The sequence below is a fragment of the Rosa chinensis genome, chromosome 5 (genome assembly GCF_002994745.2).
Source record: "Rosa chinensis cultivar Old Blush chromosome 5, RchiOBHm-V2, whole genome shotgun sequence".
NCBI lineage: Eukaryota > Viridiplantae > Streptophyta > Magnoliopsida > Rosales > Rosaceae > Rosa > Rosa chinensis.
This window is the reverse complement of record NC_037092.1, coordinates 7,202,733-7,224,595: the sequence shown is the minus strand read 5'-3', so window position 1 is coordinate 7,224,595 and position 21,863 is coordinate 7,202,733. Positions and strand designations below refer to the sequence as shown.

Below are 21,863 nucleotides of genomic sequence, written 5' to 3'. Positions count from 1 at the left end.
TTTGCTTTTTTCCTTCTTGTTCTTTCTCTTCTCAGTCTTTTGATCGAGATTGACTTGCATCTGCAACTTCCAATTGCACCTAATACTGAAAATTGAAAACTAATGAATGTCCAGATTGTTCGAAATCAAAATTGAAGAACACCCAATACAAATCAAAATTAGATATCAAAATTGAAGAACACCCAATACCTATTTTGATTTGTACCTCAACCTACATCAATGGAAAGCTGAAAATTTCATACGATCACCGTAGAATAACATAAACATAGAGAGGAGAAAGATTGGGTGATGGATGAGAATGAATTGAAGAATTGAGTAACCATTGAAACCAATTTAAAGAAAAAATTTGCAGGGTTTCAAGGTTTGGGAATTGGGACTTGGGAGAGAGCAAGAGCTTGGATAATCAATTTTCTTCCTGCCGTTGTGCGTTGGAACTTGGAAGAAGAAGAAGGAGGAGAGCTCGAGAAGTAAAGACGCGTTGGAAGAAGAAGAAGAAAGAGGAAAAGTAAAGACGCGATAATGCGTCTGGAAATCTGAACTTTTTTTTTTTTTACACGTTAGTGCTATACATATATAATTATATATAATTAAATATATATATATATATATATTATATATTAAATCTTATTGCTGTATTCTGGTGCCCCCAATATCCTGGGCCCTGGGCTGTCGCCAATACTGCCCATGGGCAAGGCCGGCCCTGAAGATGATGTTCCACCATCAAAAGATCACGGCAAGACACATGCCGACTCCTCCAATCCTCCTCCATCTGAGATGTCAAAATCTAATCTTTCTAATCCTTATTATACCCATCATTCAGATCATCCAGGGCTCGTCCTAGTCTCTAAACCTCTGAACGGAGACAATTATGGAGGATGGAAAAGGGCTATGACTCCAGCTCTGAATTCTAAGAACAAGTTAGGTTTTGTGAATGGAACAATCAAGGCTCCCTTGGAAGAAACCGATCCAGAAGGCTATGCTACTTGGTCCCGTTGTAACGATATGGTCCATTCTTGGATCATCAACACAATTGACCCAGAAATCACCGACAGCGTCATCTACTATCCTACCGCTCATGAAGTATGGGAAGATTTTCGTGAGCGATTCTCTCAAGGTAACGCACCACGAATTTTTGAGATTCAGCGAGAAATCGCTTGTCTCCGACAAGAACAGATGTCAGTCTCAGCCTACTATACAAAATTGAAGGGCCTATGGGATGAGTTAGCTACCTATTCAGAGATATCTAGTGGACCACAAGCAGAACAACAAAGACTCATGCAGTTTCTAATGGGATTAAATTCTCTTGATGATTCCTTTGCCCACGGTTTGTCAAGCATATGCAGCGGTCGCTCAGGATGAGAAACAACGTTCTCTTTGTGCTTCTCATCCCATTGCAGATTCATCCTCAAGCGCAGCAATGGCCGTGCGCAATTCAGGGAGACCCAATTCCACTTTAGGAAGATGAGGACGTTTTGAGGGAGTCGACCGACACAACCACCGTCCAGACCGCAATTTTGTGCCTCAGGATGGACGCTATGGTAACACAGACCGGCGTCAAGGCTCAGGCAGAGGAAGACCACATTGTACCTACTGTGGAGATCTGGGTCACTAGGTACAGACTTGTTATCAATTAATTGGCTATCCCCCAGGTCATCCTAAAGACAAACAGGGCATCGGTTTTTCGAAGCCATCAAGAACAACAATGCCTTCGGAAAATCACGTTGGTGAAGTTGTTGGAGATGATAATGGGCCGACAGTGACACTTACTGAAGCCCAATTTAAGCAATTTATGGCGGCCCTCAGCAATCCAACTTTGAAGTCCAATTCAAATGCAAGCTCAAGTCCCAAAGCCAATGCCGTAACAAAACCAGGTTTGTCTAGGGTAATTTCCCACAATTGGATCATTGACAGCGGTGCGACAGATCATATTACTTCCTCTACGCAATTATTGTCGAAAAATAGTAATTGCTCATTACCATCTGTTCTATTGCCTAATGGGGATAAAGTTGAAATTTTTGCAAAAGGATCAATACCGCTGAGTACCATGTTCTATCTTCGTGATGTGTTATCTATACCTAAATTTAAAGTCGATTTATTATCAGTTAGTCGATTGACAAGAGGATTGAATTGTTCGGTGACTTTCTTTCCTAAACCCTAAACCTGATCTAGGTGGAACAATCTGCCCCTCAGATACCCCATTCCAATTATCTCCCTGGTGAGAAGATCCTAAAAAATCACATACATGGGATAAAAGGTTACACAGCATTGAGATTCAGTATTCAACTGTGGGACAGATATCAAGTGATGAGATAAGTCAGGCACATATAACACATTATGGAGTTGTAAAGTTGGGGTAATACGGACTGACCCTGTCCCTAACATAGGAAAAGTCTCACCATTAGCATTCATAACATAAGACACTGGTTGGGAAGACAATTTAGTAAAATAAAATTTATCATAAGTCATATGATCAGATGCAACAGAATCAATAATCCAAGTATCAGAACTAACAAAGTTAGAAACCTTTAAAGCCATATCAATCTTACCACGACCAACTATAGAGACTGTAGGAGTAGCGCCACTTGCTATATGATGATCTTGTTCAGCCACTCCATAGAAATCTGGTTCTTGGACTAATTGAACAGCAACTGCTTTTGCCTTAGGACGATAACCTTGCTTTTTAGGTTTAAGATGCGGGTTCAGTTTCCAACAAGTTTCTCAAACATGTCCAATATCATTGCAATAAGAACATTAAGGACAAGGACGATTGGCAAAGCCTGGTGGTGGTCCTTGTTTATGAAGTGGAACTAAACTTTGCTGCTGGAGGAACGGTGCTGGTAATTTTACTTGAATGGCTAGGCTAGATACTTCAACTTGTGCATGTTTAAGACTTTCCTGCTGAGATTCATCCTTACAAATGTATATAAAAGCTATGGTCAAGCTAGGAGGGTCTGGCACTCTGAGCAATTCTCCTTTGGCACTGTTATGTTTCTCATAAAGTCCTCTCAAGAATGCATGAACTCGCTTAAGCTCCTTCTCATTTTGGTACCATGCAATATCCTCCTGATTCTTGATCTTGCAAGGATGATTCTAATCAATTCCAGCCCATAAATTCTTTAGTTTGGTGAAAATACTGACACTAGTTACCCATTCTGTTGCATTCCTGCAACTTTTCACATCAATTCATGAACCTATACAGAATCAGATTCATTTGTATAGAGATCTCCCAACGTCTTCCATATTGCCTCAGCAGTTTCACACTCCTCCACCATTTATAGCACATCATCAGTCATGGCTCTAAATAGAATTGACATTACAAATCCACCATCATCTTCCCACTTAGCATAGGCCTCCACGTCATCTTCACTAGAAGCCTTGAATGTTCCAGTCACATGCCCCATCATGTGCATCCCACGAAAATAAACAAACATAACCCTCTTCCATGTTCGGAAATTGGTACCATTGAGTTTGGTACCCTCGAAAAAATCACCTTCTGAGCTCTTGACAGAGACTTCAAACTTTGGGACTTCATTGGTCTTGGAAACCTAACTTTCTCCAACACCCATCGAAAAACAACAACAGATCAATAATACGGAGCAGAATTAAGAAGAATTTGGTTTAGAACCTGGGCAATGCTTCGTGAAAATCAAACGTAGAGTCAGGAAAAACAGTTTCTGGAAATTGGGGTTAGGATGCACAAATTCCGACCCGATTCTAATCAGCGTCAAGACAGGTGATGATGCACGACGGCTGGCTGAGGATGGAGCGGCTTGGAAAGCGACGCGGCGGCTGGCTGAGGATGGAAAGCTTGGGGAGCAATGCGAAGCAAATGTTGCGGAGCTGGTGTGCAATTTGACTGGTTGAAGCAGAGCCAAACGCGAAGATGAGGACGATCGTTCTTAGACAAACGATGAGGTCGATATGAACAAAGGAAGAGCGACGGCAATCTTTGGCTGAAGACGAAGCTGATCGAGAAAAAGAAGACGTCTGCTCAAGTAGTGAACGACGTCGTTTTAGAGCCTAACGCAAAAAACTGGGTTCTAAATCAAATCTTCCTCGGAATGAGAAAAGACTAAAGGAAAACGAGACAAAGTCCTTTTAGGATCTTTACTCTTATACCAAGTCAAAAAGAACAATAAGATATTGAGAGAATGAATTGTTTTATATTCTATTCATCTCACAGTGGAGGTATATAAAGAAGATTACATGAATAGAACTGACTTACATCTCTATTCTCTACCACACATAGAATAGGTAAGTACTAACTACGGTATGACTACAATATATTACATTCCTAATGTTATGCCATGACTCACGATAACAAATCACAACAAGTAATGGAAAGCAAACCTTTTTCTTCGATACGACAATGACATGGATTCAAATCATCAGCCTTTTTTTGCTTTACTGCTGCCGTTCTTTATTAGCAAAAAAAAAAAAAAAAAAAAAAAAAAAACCCATGAAACAGAGCAAATAGAGGGTTGATGGCATCAATTTCCGTCTTTTGCTTCCAATCCGGTGAACAGTGGCTCAGCCCCCAATCCGCTGCCACTCAGGGCAGTCTGTGCTTGCTATGTGAAATGAAACAAATGAATGTTGGAAGATCACCGCCTATTAGTGCTTACCCTCTTGGCTAGGTTGGTTTAATTTGTTACTCTATTCTTATCTTGGGCTCCTTATATCCCAAGAAATAAAAATCAAATAGAAGAGAGTTTCCATGTAATGACTTGTGTATTTTCTTCCCGCAGATGTAATCAAGCAACACATCTATTTGCCAAATATGTGTTTATATTTTCGACTTTTTTATATAGATATGTAATGAGTTCTGGCCACCTAAACGGTTATTTTTTGCCGAACTGCATGGGCAGTGACGATGCGAAGCAAATTTGCACCTTCATTTTAGTCTAATCAAGAGAATTTTCGATAGAAGCTATTGGGGAAGGGGTAACTCAAATTCTAAGACCCGAAAATGGCATATGAAGATGAACAGAGGGAAAAGTCTCAACTGCAGTTGCATCTTTGTTAGTTTCACACTACTTACTATTTTATTTTTTCTGAATCACTGATTTGAGAATTGGTCTTTTTCGGCTGGCCATCGAAACCAAGAAGCACTTGTTCATCTGTCAATATCTCATGCCTTTCTTCATACTCCTTTAATCCATTTTTGAACATGGCCTGCACTTGTTAGAAACATTGAAAATAAGTTAACCAACACTTATGCATAAGCTTCGATACAACATCATGAAAAATACTAGCTAAGTTCAGTCCCTATGATTCCAATATATTCAAATATTTAATCACTCACTATTGTATCTGCTGACTCGACATCTACTATTGTTTCGTCTTCACGAGTATGTGTCATTGTGAAAAATGTTATGCGATCAGGTGCATATCCATTAACTTGTTCCTGAAATTGAATGAACATTTAAATATAATTCCTTTCATAATATAAGATACAGAATCTATTTTTAGAAATATCCTCACAAATTCATATCACATATGTGCAAAAGTCTTTTGTTCCATTGACTCGACCTCATCTTCTTCCTGTTGTTGGCATATGTCAAAGCATGTTCCTGAGATTACCAAACATATATATATATATATATATATATATATATATATGTTCAAAATCAAGGATAATGCATTTAAACAAGCAGCTCTGTTGCTTCTTAATATCCCTGACCCCCCAAGTCTCAGGCTCTTTTAAATAAATTTCAAAACATGTATGATGGACACAACAATCATACATTCAGTTTTGCACATCGCTGCTAACAATAATGAGTGGAGAAAATTGGAAAATTAAGGAGTTTCAAAATTTTCAACTTAGGGTAATGCCTGAATGAGGAACTAAATAGTGCAGCAACCAAATTGACCTAAAAAATAGGTTTTTTATCCCACTCAGCCACTAGCGACCTCCATTGGGCTTGATTCACACGAGGGTGGCTGCAGCCAAACCTCCTTGGAGTACCGATGTTTGGCTTGTAGTAAAACCTCCGGAGTCGTGACTTGTAACTCTTCCATATATCTATCATTCAATTTGAGCTCGCACACTTAGCGAACAAATGGCTGCATTGCCACATCTACATTGCTCCAGTCAATAGTTCCCTACCAATAAATACAATTCATTAGTCACAATTGGATTGCGGTCACATTATGTTATCTTACAATGAATAATATGTGATTTGATATGGCAAACATGCTCACTTCATTCTTAACAAAATAACATTTTAATAAGACTATACAATTACCTTAGGCCTGGCAATTTAGCCCATGACCCATTAACCGCCCATTAACCGCCCGCTAAAAACCCATTTATTTCCGCCCAATAACTTAACGTGTTAATGAGCTGCCAACCCGTTAGTTAACGGGCGGAAACGGTTTGCACGACGGAACCCATGGAGCCCAATTAGGAAAAAAAAAAAAAAAAAATCAGTCTAACACTCTAACAGTCTAACCCTCACTTCTCTCGCTGACACTCTCCTCTTCTCCATTTTAGCTGCTCGAACCCTCTAGGCATCTACAGTCTACCCATCTCTACGCCGCCGGCCGCCACTGCCAAAGAGTTTGCCGACGGAACCCTCTACAGTCTACCCATTTCTCTTCTTTCACTTCTCGCAAGTCTTCATTTTCAGCTTGTTCTGTTCTCGCCGACGGGCTCCATGGTGAGTCATGCTTGTTCTGTTTCATTTATGTTTTCTTAGCTTTCTTTCTATCGATCTCTGTATTGTTTGTTTTCTAGGATTTGCGAACTGGTGGGTGTTTGTATTTTCTGGGATTTGCGAATTGGTGTTTGTATTTGGATCTAGGTTTTTTTATTTTTCTGATGTGCAATATATATGGATTTATATATATATATGGATTTTTCTGAGAATATGAAGGGGCAAAGGAGCTAGATAATCTATGGAGATGGTTTGATTCTGCACTTCTTTATGGGCTTCTGTTTCTAGGAAGCTCAGGGAATTGTTAGAATTGGAGTTTAGCTGTTGTTTAGCAAATGTGATGCAAAGCTAGTTTATATATTAAGGTTTTGGTTTTGAGGTCAGTTGTGTTGGATTTGACATTGAATGGACAAGGCCACACCAACTAAAGACTTTTTTAGTTTCATGTAAAGATTTTCTTTGAATTTGTAATATTTTAGTTTCAAGTAACATTGGATTCAACCTATTATGAGAATTGTGAGTCTAATATGTTTCAAAGAATGTGAGTAGCTTACATTGATATTATAACATCTAGAAAGTGAAAAAAAAATTAAAAAAAAAAGAGTTTCAATGGGTAATGGGTTGGAAAATAATTTTTAAAAAAAAATTTAAAAAAATTAGAAAAGAATTTTAAAATGAAAAAAAAAAAAAACTTAGCGGTCTTAACGGGTTCCAACAGGTAACCCGCGAACCCGTTGGGCTCAACCCGTTAAGACCGCCAACCCGTTAAGCCCGCCCGTGACCGTTGCCAGGCCTAAATTACCTCATGAGAAATTTTAAATACACACCCCAAAGTACTTAATACACATCCCTATTATTTTATATTTCAAATCAGATTTTATAGGTAGATTAAATGACCAAAATAGACATCTATATATTAGAAGAACAATAATAATAATCATATCTTCATTATATGATTCTATAATTATAAACACAATAAATTTCTATACATGCATCCTCATTTAAAACAAGAATAAAGTTAGAAACCATCTAATTTAAATTTTCCTTAAATAAATTGTAATTAAATGGGATGAGAAACCATATCATTTAGAATTTCAAAATCAATGGCATTAAATGTTTTTAAAACAAATCGCTTTACTCCCACTTTTAGTTTTTTTTCCAAAAGTTAAGATTAGTCAATTTATTCTCTAATATAAAAAATCACAGGTATAAAACTTTGTAATTGTTAATTTGTTTAACCATCCAATGACAATTTCGTAGTTCTGCCATTGTGGAGAAACTATTGATACAGTCTTGGTTGAATGTTCGACTCAAAATTTTATACTTGATCAATATGGTGTTTGGTGGATGAGAACTTAAACAATTCAAAACCTATTTCTAAGCATCTATTTGAAGGGACCAATAATAATTCCTTATGGGATTCTCAACAACTAACACAAGTAATTAATATGGTCAATTATAAAATACTAATATGTTAATATATACTAATCAAATTAAATAGTAGCCTTAATGTAGTTAAATAATACTGTATTTCATGGCTTTTTAGGTTAAGGATATTTTAGGTAATTTGGGTTGTGTATTTAGTAAAATATTAGAATGAGTAATTAAATGGTAAGTGTATTGAGTAAGGAGTGTGTATTGAGTAATTAGGAGTGTGTATTTAAAACTTCTCTTACCTGATTGCTATATATATTCCTGTGGATGAAATCTTTTTATAAGCTTGATTACTAACCTTAATCCTCTCCCAATGCATCCATGTTTGAGGCCTTGTAGAAATTTCTCCAATCAGTATTATCAATCGGGAAGAACGATGACTCTAATGCGAGCCAACTTAAGAACCTAGAGAACCTAGCAACTGTATGAGGTGGTGCAACTGGTTGTCCTTTGCCATTAAACTTCAGTTTTTCCACAGTCCTGTTTGGGGCTCATCTGGGCCTTATTAGGGAATATGTTAGTCTGAAATAGACGCATCTTAGCTGCATTCGATCCTTCAGCACAGTTTGGATTGTCAGTCTCCTCCTCTGTATCATTCATAGCAGAATTCATCTCCGTGCTATAGTGGTACAAAGGGTCTAATGGTTGTTGCGCCTCCATGTCTACACCTAATGACACAGCCCAACTTCCATTCCCAACTGTATGATTGGTTATCTGCATCAATGTAGGCCATATGTATTAACTAACTAAATGGATTGCCTTTGGGCGCACACACTCATATTAATGAAACCAGTAACCCCATTTAGATATTACTATAGATACTGAATTTCCAGCAACATGCACAATCACCTAATTATAGCATATATTCTTATCAAACAGCACGTCAACTAATTACTCATGAGCGTCGGAAGATTGTATGCACATCATTAATTGAACTCACAAGCCAAAGAATTACATACCTTCAAATCTTCTATCCCAGCCAGAGGAAGCCTATTTGCTGCAACAGAAAAGAAAGTATACAAAAGTTAAATGATAATTGGATTCACTTGTAAAAGAGTAGCCATACAATTCAACATTTCAGCCATGAAATTGTCAAACACCATGGCTCAGCCTTCCTTACCTTTGTATTTGTAAAGGTGGTTGAGCTCTCTGTTCTTCTAACTGATGAGAGAGAGGTTGGAGAATGCTTTTAACATTGTTAAGTGTTGATATGGCTGACCATCCCTCGGCAGTACATTTTTAAAACTTTTCAAGTCCCACAACTCCTTTTTCCCTGGTTAGCAACTTTGGCTCTAGTTTGAGTTGTGGTTTCCCCACACTTGTGTCCTTTTCAAACAGTCAAGCGGGATCTCGTTCCACACTTGCCACCTCCAGTACTTAATTTAAATTTAACATTTTCCTCCAGTACTACTGAACTTCATGATGAACTTATAACTATAGCTCTCAAATGTGCAATCTTATGTAAATAGCATCATACTTCGATAACCAAATATCATCAGAAAAAGTTGGGAATCCATAAAATTATTTCTATATATATGAAAGAAAAACGAGGCCAGAAGATCATTGCAAAACCAATTAGAGCTGCTCCAGAAGACAAGAGTTGAACTGAATCCCTCGGATTACCAATTTGAACTTCTGCATGTCAGGTTGGTATTGCGATCGGCTATTGAAACAGATAAAGGAAAAGGTATGGGTCGACAAAAAAAACAGATCGAGGATTGATAGAGAGCGAAAGAGGCTTAGGGAGAGAGTTGCAGAGAATTGGTTTTGGGTCTCATGTTCTCTGCATGTGACCATTGCGCTTCATCGACGAGCGAGACGGTGCACGGTGCACCTTTCTTCGTTTCAAAAAGGGTACTTGCTGATTTTCTTTCAAAGAATATCTTCAAACTCACTCTAGATCTTTGTATGTCACTGATTATGGGTTTGGGTGATGCAGGGGTTGCTGAGATTGTTATGGAATTTGGAGCTTCTGGATTTTCAATCACAATGAACGCACTATCGAAAGTTCGAAACAAATTGAAGCTAGAACAGGCAAAGGAAGGTATTGCCTCCTACTCTTGCTGTGCGTTTGTTTTTCTTTTTTGCTGTTTGTACGACCTGTAGATTGCCCTCTGGGTTGCCGAATTAATTGATGACCACCTTACTCAATTCATCGTTTTCAGAGGGGTTTTGTTTATGCAATCATTGGGAGGCATTTATTCTGTGTTGATCATCCATTTCTTTTGTTTCCTCAGGAGGGCTTCGCTTTTGCTCATTGTACAGAATGCAGGGAAGTGTTCATATTACGAGCTAATGTACCTCCGGATCGTTGGTGATTGAGATTGAAATTTCAGTTTCTTGTTGCTAGAGACCATGCGTTCGTTTTTATTATCGTTCGTTCAACTGGTATGTTAACAAACAATTTACTGTAATCAATATCATTTTATCAAATAGGTCCCCACCTTCAAAAAGTTGGTGCCTAATCTAAATTCTGTTTTAACTGAACAAGGGACAGAAGTGAGTAAATTAGAAATGAGACTCTATTATCCAATATGATTAGCAAGACTCAGTCGATGTGAATCTTTCATTTATGCTGCTGCTTGTCAAAATTACTCTAGGATGCTACTGATGAAAGAGATCGTAATTGTATTTAAATTTTCCAAATATCAGTAACCAGAGGCATAATCTGCTTATTGGGTTTTAGTTAGTTATATTGTTTATCAAGTTAGTAGTGACCAGATGCTATGGGTCCAGAAGATAAGAATTCCTTGTTAGTATTGACGTTGATAAAACTCTTTGAATATTTTCTGTCTCAGATTGTGGCATTCTTGGGAGTGATGGTATACAAGTTTTGTGGAGAGGAGTTACGGGAAATGTTTGGTTATGAAGAACACCCATATGGGTTTTATACGATGGCTGGTATGCTAACTGCTGGCTTCCCTCTGAAGTACCTTAAGTATATATGTGTGTGTATATGTTCAGTCACCAAGACTGAGTAACACATGCTCGTGTGCGCGCACACATACCAGATGATCACCAGTCACGGGATTCTGAAACTATTCTTTCACTTCCTTTTCTGTGTCATCGCACACCAGTTAAATATTATTTCTTGGGGGAATATATACTGTCAAACAGTCAAAAGTTATGATTATTGATATTTGCTACTGTAAACAAAGTTTGCCTAGTCGATATGATAAAAAAAAAAGTAATCGCATCAGTTATTTTGTTTGCAGTCTTAGCTATTGTTTTGGTGGGTTTGCTCTATGGCTTCTTCATAGCCATATTATGTGGACAAAGAATCAATGAACGTCATTACCATGTTCTTGCCAAAAAAGAATTAACAAATTAAAGGTACTGTACCTCATACTTTGAACTTACTATGGAATGCCTACTGAATTTGACTGGCATCTATCTAATAATGATACTCTAAGTCTTCATATTTCTCTTCTTAAATTGTGTTGGAAGTAAATTTATTCAGTCGACTATTGACAGGATAAAGTTGAGAATGCCCTGTGTAACAGGATGCTTCATAGGGAGAATGCATAGTACGTGGACCAAAAATTATTCTAACATAGATTAACTTGTGCCTTAGTATACTGTAGTCTGAAGGTTCTTTGCTAAGTAGATGATATTGTATTGTTTCAGAAACTCTGTTTCTGAAATCAGTGTTTTTGTTCAGATGGTCCATGGTTGGTTTCCTTAGGAATGCACTGCTTATTGATCCTATTACTTTGTAGTTTTAATTGTAGTAGTTTAATTTTAGTCGTTTGTTAAAGCCTTGGGAGGAATTGTTATCATGTAAATGATATTGTCCTACTTTTGTGGAGGATGTTCAAAACTTCAAACTAACTAAGTTATTGATTGGGAATCAAGTGAATTTCTGAATAAGTATCTTACATGGTCTGATGCAGTACTGCTTTTAGGCTGTAGTGGGTTTTTATCTTGGACTGTTATGGAGTAGCTAAGTAGAAAGCGGTCGATGTGTTTAATAGGAAGTTGAGCATGTCCATTTGACTTGTATATAGTCGTAGGATCACTCTCTCTAGTTTTATTCTACTTGTAGAGACTGGATGACAGAATTATATTGACTGAAGGACGTTAGGTAGATATTGGTGATTACAACGGATTGCTGAATGGAAAAATTATATTCACTTCATGCTTCCTAAAACATAGAACAGCACTTCTTTATGTCTTGAGAAGCTCACATAGGAAAGGAAGCATAAAACCTAATAGACAAGAAGTAGTAGAAACTAACACATAGATAATAGAACAACACATTGACTTTTACGGGGTGGTATACGTAGTTGGCAGACACTAAAAAGTAGCTACAAAACAGTTGGTGATGAAGTAGCTGTGGTAGCATGGTTAATGAGATTGCTGAAACATCCTTGTATTATTACATCTTTTGCTTTATATATGATTCATGATTGCATGCAATAAATGTTGGTACATATAGCAGAATCACTGATATGCTGATTTTAACTACATAAATGATGCTAGGATTTCTCTATTGGCAAGTGTTGGTGAAGGAATAAAGATCAAGGAATGGTGGACTGGAGAAGCTAATTGTTTATTGAAGAACCCAGCAACTAAACATCACAATATTGAAGGCTTTGTACCATTGTAGTCTAGGTTTACAAGCTTCTTTGGTCCCAAATAATAATTTTAAAAAAATGCCAGGCATTATGAGAAATGATGCCATGGCTGTTATGTTGCAGAGGCCAAAAGTACTCCATCTAGTTTTGTACTTGTATATGGATATAAGGGGGGTGAAATTTGCACCCCCAAATTTACAAACCACACCCCATTTTAATTTTTTAATAATATTTCTTTTGCCACTTCCTAAAACACCCTCCCCCCCCCCCCGTTTCTCTTCCAGACCACCACTAAGGTCCTCTCTCTCTCTCTCTCTCTCTCTCTCTCTCTCTCTCTCTCTCTCTCTCTCTCTCTCTCTCTCTCTCTCTCTCTCTCTCTCTCTCTCTCTCTCTCTCTCTCTCTTCTTCCCGATCTTCATGAGCTCGGAGTCGGACACGGAAATCTGCAACCGGCAGAGCGGGCAGGTCTGCTGGGAGTGGAGCCACGCGTCGATGCACGATACGTGGAAGGCGTGATAGCAGAGAGGGAGTAGCCGAAGCTGGTTGTCGTGCTCGAACTTCGAGAGGCAGACGGCGCAGTCGGCGGCGACAACCGCAGTGGAGGAGGCTCAGCGGTGCTTGATGGCAGAGAAGGCGAAGACGGGGAGCGAGGCGACGGGATCGGCGGCGGTAGCGGATTCGGCCGGAGATACTCGATCGGGGCGTCGTCGCCGGAAGAGGGAGTCCGGGTCGGATGTGAAGAGCGGGTCAGAGAATTCTTCAAGGAAGACGATGAGCTGGAGCTTGAGAGGGAATTCTCACTTGTTGAGACAAGAGAGGGCTTGGTAGATGATGATTGGGTGCGCGGAGGTCCAACGGTGGCGGCGTGCACCGCCGTGCTGGAAATCGTCGATTAAGGACTCCCAGTCTTGGAGCGTGACTGGCTTCGACGGCGGCGATAGGGACGGCAAGTACTGGCTTCAAATATTTGGTTTCTGTTTTGGGCTGTTTGGTTGCTTTTGGTGAACAGGGGGCCCTCTTGTCCGATGCGATTCTGAGCTCGGGGGATCGGTTTCGGAGGTTTCATTTCAAGAATCTTGATTTACAGGGTGAGGTTTATGTTCATCTGGTTTTCCTTTTATAGCTGATTAAAGTTTGCATTTTTGTTAATTGGAGCTGGTTGGGGGTTCTTGGGTGTGGAAATTCATAATTTTGGGGGTTTAATATGGATGACCTGTTTGGCTTTTTTCGCTTTTCGTTAACGTTTGAAAGTCAATGTCAGTATACAGTAGTCTGTGAAATTGTATTAATCTCTTTTTGGCTAGAAATTTCAGGTTCTGTATTCGAATTCGGGCACTGATAACAGATTTTAGAATGAAGTTTTCCGAGTGCTCTTGTATTTGAAAGGAAATGAGAGGGAATTTGGAATTTGGAATCTGGGATTTGGAAAAGTTGGAATTTCAGGTGGTGATTCAGAGAGGAAAGCTCACTACAGGAGGAGGAGGAAGAGAGAGGGGGGAGGGTGTTTTAGGAAGTGGCAAAAGAAATATTATTAAAAAATTAAAATGGGGTGTGGTTTGTAAATTTGGGGGTGCAAATTTCACCCCCCTGGATATAAATGTGAAGGTTTTAGTTGCAGTATTAAATATATTAAGTTTTTTCTTTAGTACTAATTGATTGACCCATGCTTACTGACCTATGCTTTTTCAAGATTGACCCTTTTTTCTTTTTTTTTGATGACATTGATTGACCCATTCTTTCAAGAAAGAGAGTGTATGTTTTGCTCGCAGGTGTTTTTTTTTTTTTTTGATCAAGAAGAAACTTAATTAATAATGAATTGGATACAATGAGTTTTGACATCATCTCATACACAGAAATGGCCACTGGACTTCACACTAGAACTCTAAAATGACTGACTAACGGAGCCAACAAGGCCCCGACTCAACTACAGACTTAACTTGCACTACAACAAAAGGCAAAGACAAAACTGTATGACAGACACAAGCGCAGAAGCAGTGAATCCTTGATATCTCACCTCTCGTCCAGCCAATAAGAACTCTAAACTAGACAACTTACTTGTGTCGACACTAAACTCACCCACCAGAGTCCTCCTGACCAGCGTTTGATCAACCAAGCCAACACTCATTGTGACCTAAACCCGACCAAAAGGTTGGCAGACAATCAGACCTGGGACAAAAAAACTCAACACCATCACCACCCTCTTGTCAACACCATCCATCCACCACTGCTCCAAATCGCCATCGCCTTCGACCCGATCTCAGATAGGAAGGACCCACTAGAAGGCCAAGGATGATTGTCTATAGCCAGACATTTTCACCACCGCTGCTGACCCAACTCCAGAACAGGAACGACCTCTCGACCGGCGAAGAGAAGATTGTCTATACCAAAAATTGCAGTGCGATCCAACAGCTAAAACTGAAAAAAACCTACAAAAGACTTATTGATGAAATAAAGAAACCAAACATCAAAAACTCTCAGCAGGCCGCCACACCCACCACCACCGCCATTGCCGATTGACCCCCAACAACCCTCTGCCATCAGAATCGCCTGACCACCACCCTCCACCCTTTGCCACCAAGACCACCCCAAGCCTTTCCCAAATCGGGTCCATCCCCTATCAAACCACCCCATCAGATTGGACCCAAACCGATCGGGACCAACCCAGGCCGCCACCACCACTCCCCGATCCGTCGAAGGAACATTGACTGAGGACCCAACATACTGCAGACCGGCACGGGGTCACCAAGCAAGGTTGGATCGGAGACGAACTCCGAGGAAAATCACCAAAACGGCAAAGAAAAGCAAACAAGCAAAACGGAAAAGAAAACAAGATCAAGAACGAGTACCCTCCCTCCTCTCCAGCTGGAGATCCCAATCAAATTGATCAAGATCTGGCCAGAGAGGGGGAGGAAGTGGGGAAACTGGTTTCGGGGGTTTTTTTTAGAGAGAGAGGAAAAAAGTTTTACATTTTTGCTCGCAGGTGTTAGAAAATAGAAACATCAGCATTTTCATTATTTATTTAGGTGTGAGAGATGGGTCACTGACTGTTGGTGTCAAGCCCAATTGTTATCACCATTTGTGTTGAATGGTGTCAAACTAATTTAAAAGCAAACCATTGTCAAATAGTGTCTATTATTGGTGCCTTAAGGCCCAATTTTGTAATAGTGAGAAGCAACATTAGCTGATCATATTGAACACTAATTTTCCAACAAAATCTCAGACGTTATCCCCTCTGCATTACACAAAGGAGAGGACTAAACAACTAAAAGAAGTGCAAGGTATAATTACTAAATTTTGAAGGTTTGAAAAAAGAAGGCCAACTTTGTAGAAAATGAGTTTCTGATTCATCTTTATTAGTAACTTGATGGAAATGTTAATCATCTTTCATCAAATTCTAATTTCGCTTAGTCGAAATTCTAATCCTCACTTCCTATGAACTATTGCACGATTCTCTCTGCAATCTGCATGCCGTGCCTAGTAAAGCACAAAAGAAGCAGCATCTCGAGGTTCACGATCCAAATCACAACAAGTAATGAAAAGCAAACCTTTTGGCATGGATTCAAATCATCAGCCTTCTTTTGCTCTACTGCTGCCGTTTTTCATCAGCATAGGAAAAAAAAAAAAAAAGCCGCTACATCCGAGCAAGTAGAGGGTTGACGGCATCAACCCTCTTTTGCTTCCACTCCGGTGAACGGTGGAATCCGCTGCCACTCGGGGCTGTCTGTGCTTGCAGTGTGAAATGAAACAAATGAATGCTGGAAGATCATCGCCTATTAGTGCTTGCCCTCTTGGCTAGGTTTCTTTAGTTTGTTCTTATCTTGGGCTCCTTGTAACCCAAGAAACAAAAATCAAATAGAAGAGTTTCCATGTAATGAATTGTGTGTTTTCTCCCGGCAGATGTAATCAAGCAGCACATCTATTTGCTAAATATGCGTTTACATTTCCGAAATTTTACATGGATATGTAATATGGGCATGGGCAGTGACCATGCGGAGCAATTTTGCAGCTTCGTTTTCGTCTAATCAAGTGAATTTTCGATAAAAGCCATTGGGGAAGGGGTTCCCGAAAATTGCATATGACTATGAACAGAGCGAAAAGTCCCGACTTCAGCTGCATTCTTGTTAGTTTCACACTACAATTTTATTTTTTCACTGCTTTGAGAATCGGTCTTTTTCGGCCATAGTCATCGAAACCAAGAAGCACAGGACCATAAACAACTTTCCCTTGCTTTCTATTCTTTTCTTTCAATTTGACCAAACACTGGGTAAAAAGAAGTATTCATGAAATCATGAATTTCTTATCATAAAATGTCTGCGAGATGCCTCGCATATTTACAACTACAACAAGAAGAAGCAACAACAACAGCACAGCCTGTACAATAGCCACCTCAAAATATGAAACAATTTAAACGAGGTCAGAAACCTCTTAACTATCTGATAAAACCCTCGATCCTACAAACTAATCAATTAGCAGCCATCCTTTCTGTAACTTTAGCCAGTGACCTGAGGTTGCACTCTATGATAGTATTAGCAAACAAGCAAGCATCCACTATACTACTCCCAGCAGGGGCATCCACCACATAAGACTGAGTCACAACAGTCTTTCTAGCTTTCTCTTGCACCGTCGTAGTAGAACTGTAATTCACCAGCTTGTGTTCTCCGCCAACAATGCTGAAATCAAGGACATGCTTGTCATCGTCAAGCTTGTCGAGCCTCTCCATGCTGGTTTTGGCAGGTAAACAAGTGCTGACCATCACTTCACGTATGCTTCCTATGCCTCCATCCCCAGCGCGCATTGTGCAGCTCCTTACGAACTGCTTGTAGGCTTGAGGGTTATCAAACTGGCGAAGGATTGACCAAGCCAGAGGAAGTGGTGCATCTATGTTCTGGACCAGGCTTGAGCCACACGGGTTTGGTAAGAGGGCATGGCTATGGTAGCTCTCCATTATGGGTTTGTGTTTTGGGTTTGATAGTATAGTACCTTAGGCTTGGTGGAAACTCTTCCTACTATTCTTTGTTGGTGTATCGGAGACCATGTTGGTTATGTAAATTGGCTAAGCTTGGGAAAAGACAAAAGTTTTCTCTCTTTGGCAGGCAAAAGACAAGAGGCAGTTTAGAGTAGTTACTTCATTAAAAACAAAGAAGCTTGGCTTCTTATGGAATGGTTACGGATGTTTGGGAGATGGGTTTGATTTTGTGCCTTAGCAGCTAAGTTTATCTTCTTCCGGGGGTTTCCTAAAATGCTGCATCTTATCCTGTACTCATGGCTATAAAAAGCACACAGTGGCCAAGTCATGTATACAATATATTTGCAAATAACTTGACCCATAGTATATTCAGGCAACCAACCCTATTCCACCAGGTGAAGCTAAAATGAGGCATTCTTTGCGACTCTGTTTTTGACTCAAGCTCATTGTTTGTATTCGGTTTTTGAAATGGTGTAAACTGAAAACTAGCCACAGTATTCAAACAACCAAACCTATTCCACCTGTCATAAAAAAAATATTAAAAAAAATAAAAAAAACCTATTCCACCTGGTGAAGCTAAAACAAGGAACTCTTTACGACTCTTTTACACTCAAGTTTATTGTTTTTATTCCGTTACAGTAGAAAAAGGTGTAAGCTGACCAAAGAGAAAATTGGGAAGGTTATGATCACTCAGCAAGGAGAAAATGGTGAAGAAGCCAGGGGAATCAAAACTACTAATCCGAGTTATGGTTGGCGTGCTGAGATCAAGTGACTAAGACCTTCCTAGTTTTCCTTTGCTTTTCTAGCTTTTTGATCGAAATCAAAATTTGTAACCTAGTGGTTGAGGAGCTAATGCATGGCTTCAAGTGCAGGCAGAGCACTTGTGCTTTGCAGACTCAGAGAGCAAGTTTCTACTTCTTACTACTGAGCCCCATGAAGAGTATCAAAACCTTCACACTTCATATGCCTCGGCACTTCTAACAAATATAAACATCACCAACTCCAAGTAATACACACACTCGAGGTAAGTTAGCGCCAATTATATGCCATCAAACGCAATCAGATTTTCCCTTCCTCTGAATTCATCATCTTTACAAAGCTCTATGGCAATTAGGAACACGGTAAAATTCAATTGGCATAATAAGAAATCATAGAACTTCACAAAGCAAATGCAACGAAAACTCAGTCCAGCTTACCATCAATCCTAACACAGACCCAACAGTATATATAAGGATAGACTGAACTTCATCAGAGCACATCACAAGTAGATGACCAAAGAAGCAATCTCATTTCTCATTGAAAACTAACCTTATAGTTCATTCAATTTGCTATACAAGTTCCAATATATGATCTTTATTCAGTAACACAGCATTGGAGCAATCACATTTCACAATTCAAGAACTAGTATAAAGAAAAAAAAGAAAAAAAAGAAAAAAGGACTAACTTCTGGTTTTCAAGGCGCTCTGGGGTCAGTACCGTGCTGCCAAACATAGACAAGCTCATCCCAACCGGTGCTGGCAAGAAGTCCCTCCACCAAAACGCTCATATCGATTCCGACGGCGAACTCCGAGTGGTGGTCGTACCGCCCCACCAGCGCATCCTCCACCATGTAATCCCACAGGCAAACCGACATGTCGTACGAGCACGACATCATGAGGCTCTGCCGGTGCGGCGAGAATTTGACTTTTCTGACGGCGTAGCCGTGGCCGTTGAGCACCGAGATCGGCGCTCGGATGGACCTGACGTCCCAGACCTTGATCGATTTGTCGACGGAGGCGGTGGCGATGACGCAGTCGTCGTACTTGTTCCAATCGCAGGAGAGGATCTCGAACTCGTGCGCCGGGATGATCATGGTGGATCCGGGCTCACGCACGTCCCAGACGCGTGCGGTGCAGTCGCCGGAGGCGGAGGCGAAGACGTCGGCGTGGCGGGGGTTCCAGACGGCGGAGTAGACGCAGTAGGCGTGCTCCTTGAAGGTGCGGACGGAGGCGGGGCGGTCGACGGTCCAGAGCTTGACGGTGTCGTCCCAGGAGGCGGTGAGGAACGAGTCGCGGCGCGTGGGGTTGTAGTCGGCGGAGCTGACCTCGCGAGTGTGCTCGTGGAGGGAGCGGAGGGGGTTGGAGGTGGGCGGGAGGGCGAGGTCGTAGAGCTTGACGGAGCCGTCGGCGATGGCGGCGACGAGGAGGGAGTCGTGGGACTCGGACCAGGCGACGTCGTAGACGCCGTCGGCGGTGTCGAAGGAGACGAGCTCGGTGATGGGGGTGGGGCCAGGGGCGGCGGGGGAGAGGTCGATGACGTGGAGGCGGCCGTTGCCGAGGATGCCGAAGTTTTGGGAGGTGGCGACGGCGAGGCGTGACTCGTAGAAGGGGCTGAACTTGACGGAGTAGCCGTTGAATGGGGTTTTGAAAACCGGCATTGTAATCTAACTCCGGTTCCGCTCTCCCTCTCTCTATTTCTATCTCTTTATCTCTCTATGCGTTTGGATTTGGGGATTTACAGAGTCCTGAGGGATTTGGGGGTGTGAAACATTTATCCTTTGTCTTTTTTTTCTTGGGATATGCAGAGAACCTTGTAAAAATTTAATCAAATCTTCATTTTGTTTGGTCATTTTGATTATTCATGCGAGAAATTATTAGGCGTCACATGTTAAATCGAAGTAATGTGTTCATTCATAGTAACTACGGTTATTGTAAAAGAATCGAAGACATTTTTTCACTTCCTCCGTTTAGTAATTTTTTTTTTTTTTTGAATAAAGAGTTGTGCTGTTGTCCTCAAGCATATTGTTGAATACAATTGGGGACATAAAGCCTAAATTCTCTCCTTTTTTTTCTTTTCTTTTTTTTGAAAAGTGAATTCATTGAATGATTCCAATCGTTTAGAATGGCATTCCGAAAAATTTTGGAAGCAGACACAAGCCACAGACGGCTTGAAGCTAGAGCTAAGTTAGAACAAACCAAAATGTGTGCTACACCAACAGGAAGTTCATGTACAATAAAATACTGCTCTGAATCACTTATAGAGGAACTAACAGAAAACTGAAGATAAGTTCCCAACCTCCTCAAGATAATTACCAACAATGAGACCATTGCACGACCTTGAGATTTGGAGACCAAACCATCAGAATCTGTACTTCGGGCATGCAAGAGATCGGTAGATAACTCAAAACTATGTTCGTCCTAGCACAATTAACACTGCTCGCCAGGCACGCAATTGTGGTACTCGCAGCGTGATTATACAAAGATCTTTTATAGAACATAGCCACAAGCAATATGCCTGCACGTAAACACAACACACCCGAGATAATAAGAAGAACACACTTGAGCAAGCAATTATCCAAAACACCTCCTGGGTCCCAAATCCAAATCTGTGGAGAACTCAAGCCCAACCATTGGGCTCTGTTTTGGGCCCAAAGCCAACCTAGCCCCCAAGCCCACGACCTTATACTAGGCACCCAAAAAACTGATATGGGCACCCAGTCAAGGTAAGACCAGGCGCAGAAAGGGAAAACCAGTACTGCCTTTGCCCGTTGTCGCACCTCAGATCGCCTGCGCCGTGCCGACTCCTAGGCCCTCCGCCGCACCGTCATTGGCTGCACCTCTGCCTGCCAACTGCCCTGACTCACCGCGCCCATCAATGCTTGCACCCCTCACGCCTCAACCGCCAATCCCAGATCCAGATGTCGACAGCCATAGCCAAGACACCTCCCCGCGATGGACATCCCAACCTTCATCGTCAACCTTGTTGCGCTAAACTCAGGTGGCCTACCCTATCGCCATAACATGCGATCAAAATCAAACCTGATCGAACCCAACCTGTTGGACCAAGCACAACATCGCAGATCCGAGATAGGAGATGACCCCCAACTCAGATCTACTCCACACCAGCCAATGCTGAGCAAGTACACAATCAATGCCTTCATCACCTCATCTCTGGTACCAACGGATCCTCAGAAGAGTGCCGCCATCGCTCTTTGCTCAAACCCTAGAGTTCGCTTTTTTTTTTTTAAATGTCTAAACCCCTTATTACAATAAGCTCTTAGAGACAGGACAATATCTTATTAAGAATTAAAATTTTCACTTCTTCAATTTTGATTCTCAAGTATAGGTTATTATAGAATTTCGGCATGTTTTTAAGTTCGAGTTTAGATCCAAATCATACGGTGAAAAATAATGAGTTATTTAAATTTTATCTATTTTTTATCGTTATTATTTATCATTGGATTTAAAT

The 21,863-nt window shown here is 40.6% G+C and overlaps 3 protein-coding genes across 3 annotated transcripts; 1 reads left to right on the top strand and 2 right to left on the bottom strand.

Moving 5' to 3' along the window:
- The first annotated feature begins 684 nt into the window (after positions 1-684).
- Positions 685-3,864, top strand: LOC112203031. The gene is made up of 3 exons (XM_024344061.1): positions 685-1,324; positions 1,650-1,871; positions 3,692-3,864. The coding sequence occupies exons 1-3, from the start codon at positions 685-687 to the stop codon at positions 3,862-3,864; spliced, it is 1,035 nt and encodes a 344-aa protein (XP_024199829.1).
- A 13,110-nt stretch (positions 3,865-16,974) lies between these two features.
- LOC112167754 (abscisic acid receptor PYL12) lies at positions 16,975-18,791 on the bottom strand. Its single transcript, XM_024304816.2, has one exon. It carries the CDS (start codon positions 17,613-17,615, stop codon positions 17,133-17,135), a length of 483 nt encoding a protein of 160 aa, XP_024160584.1. The 5' UTR covers positions 17,616-18,791; the 3' UTR covers positions 16,975-17,132.
- A 114-nt stretch (positions 18,792-18,905) lies between these two features.
- On the bottom strand, positions 18,906-20,238 carry LOC112167753 (peroxisome biogenesis protein 7). The gene has a single exon (XM_024304815.2). The coding sequence runs from the start codon at positions 20,050-20,052 to the stop codon at positions 19,090-19,092; it is 963 nt and encodes a 320-aa protein (XP_024160583.1). The 5' UTR covers positions 20,053-20,238; the 3' UTR covers positions 18,906-19,089.
- Between the last annotated feature and the right edge of the window lie 1,625 nt (positions 20,239-21,863).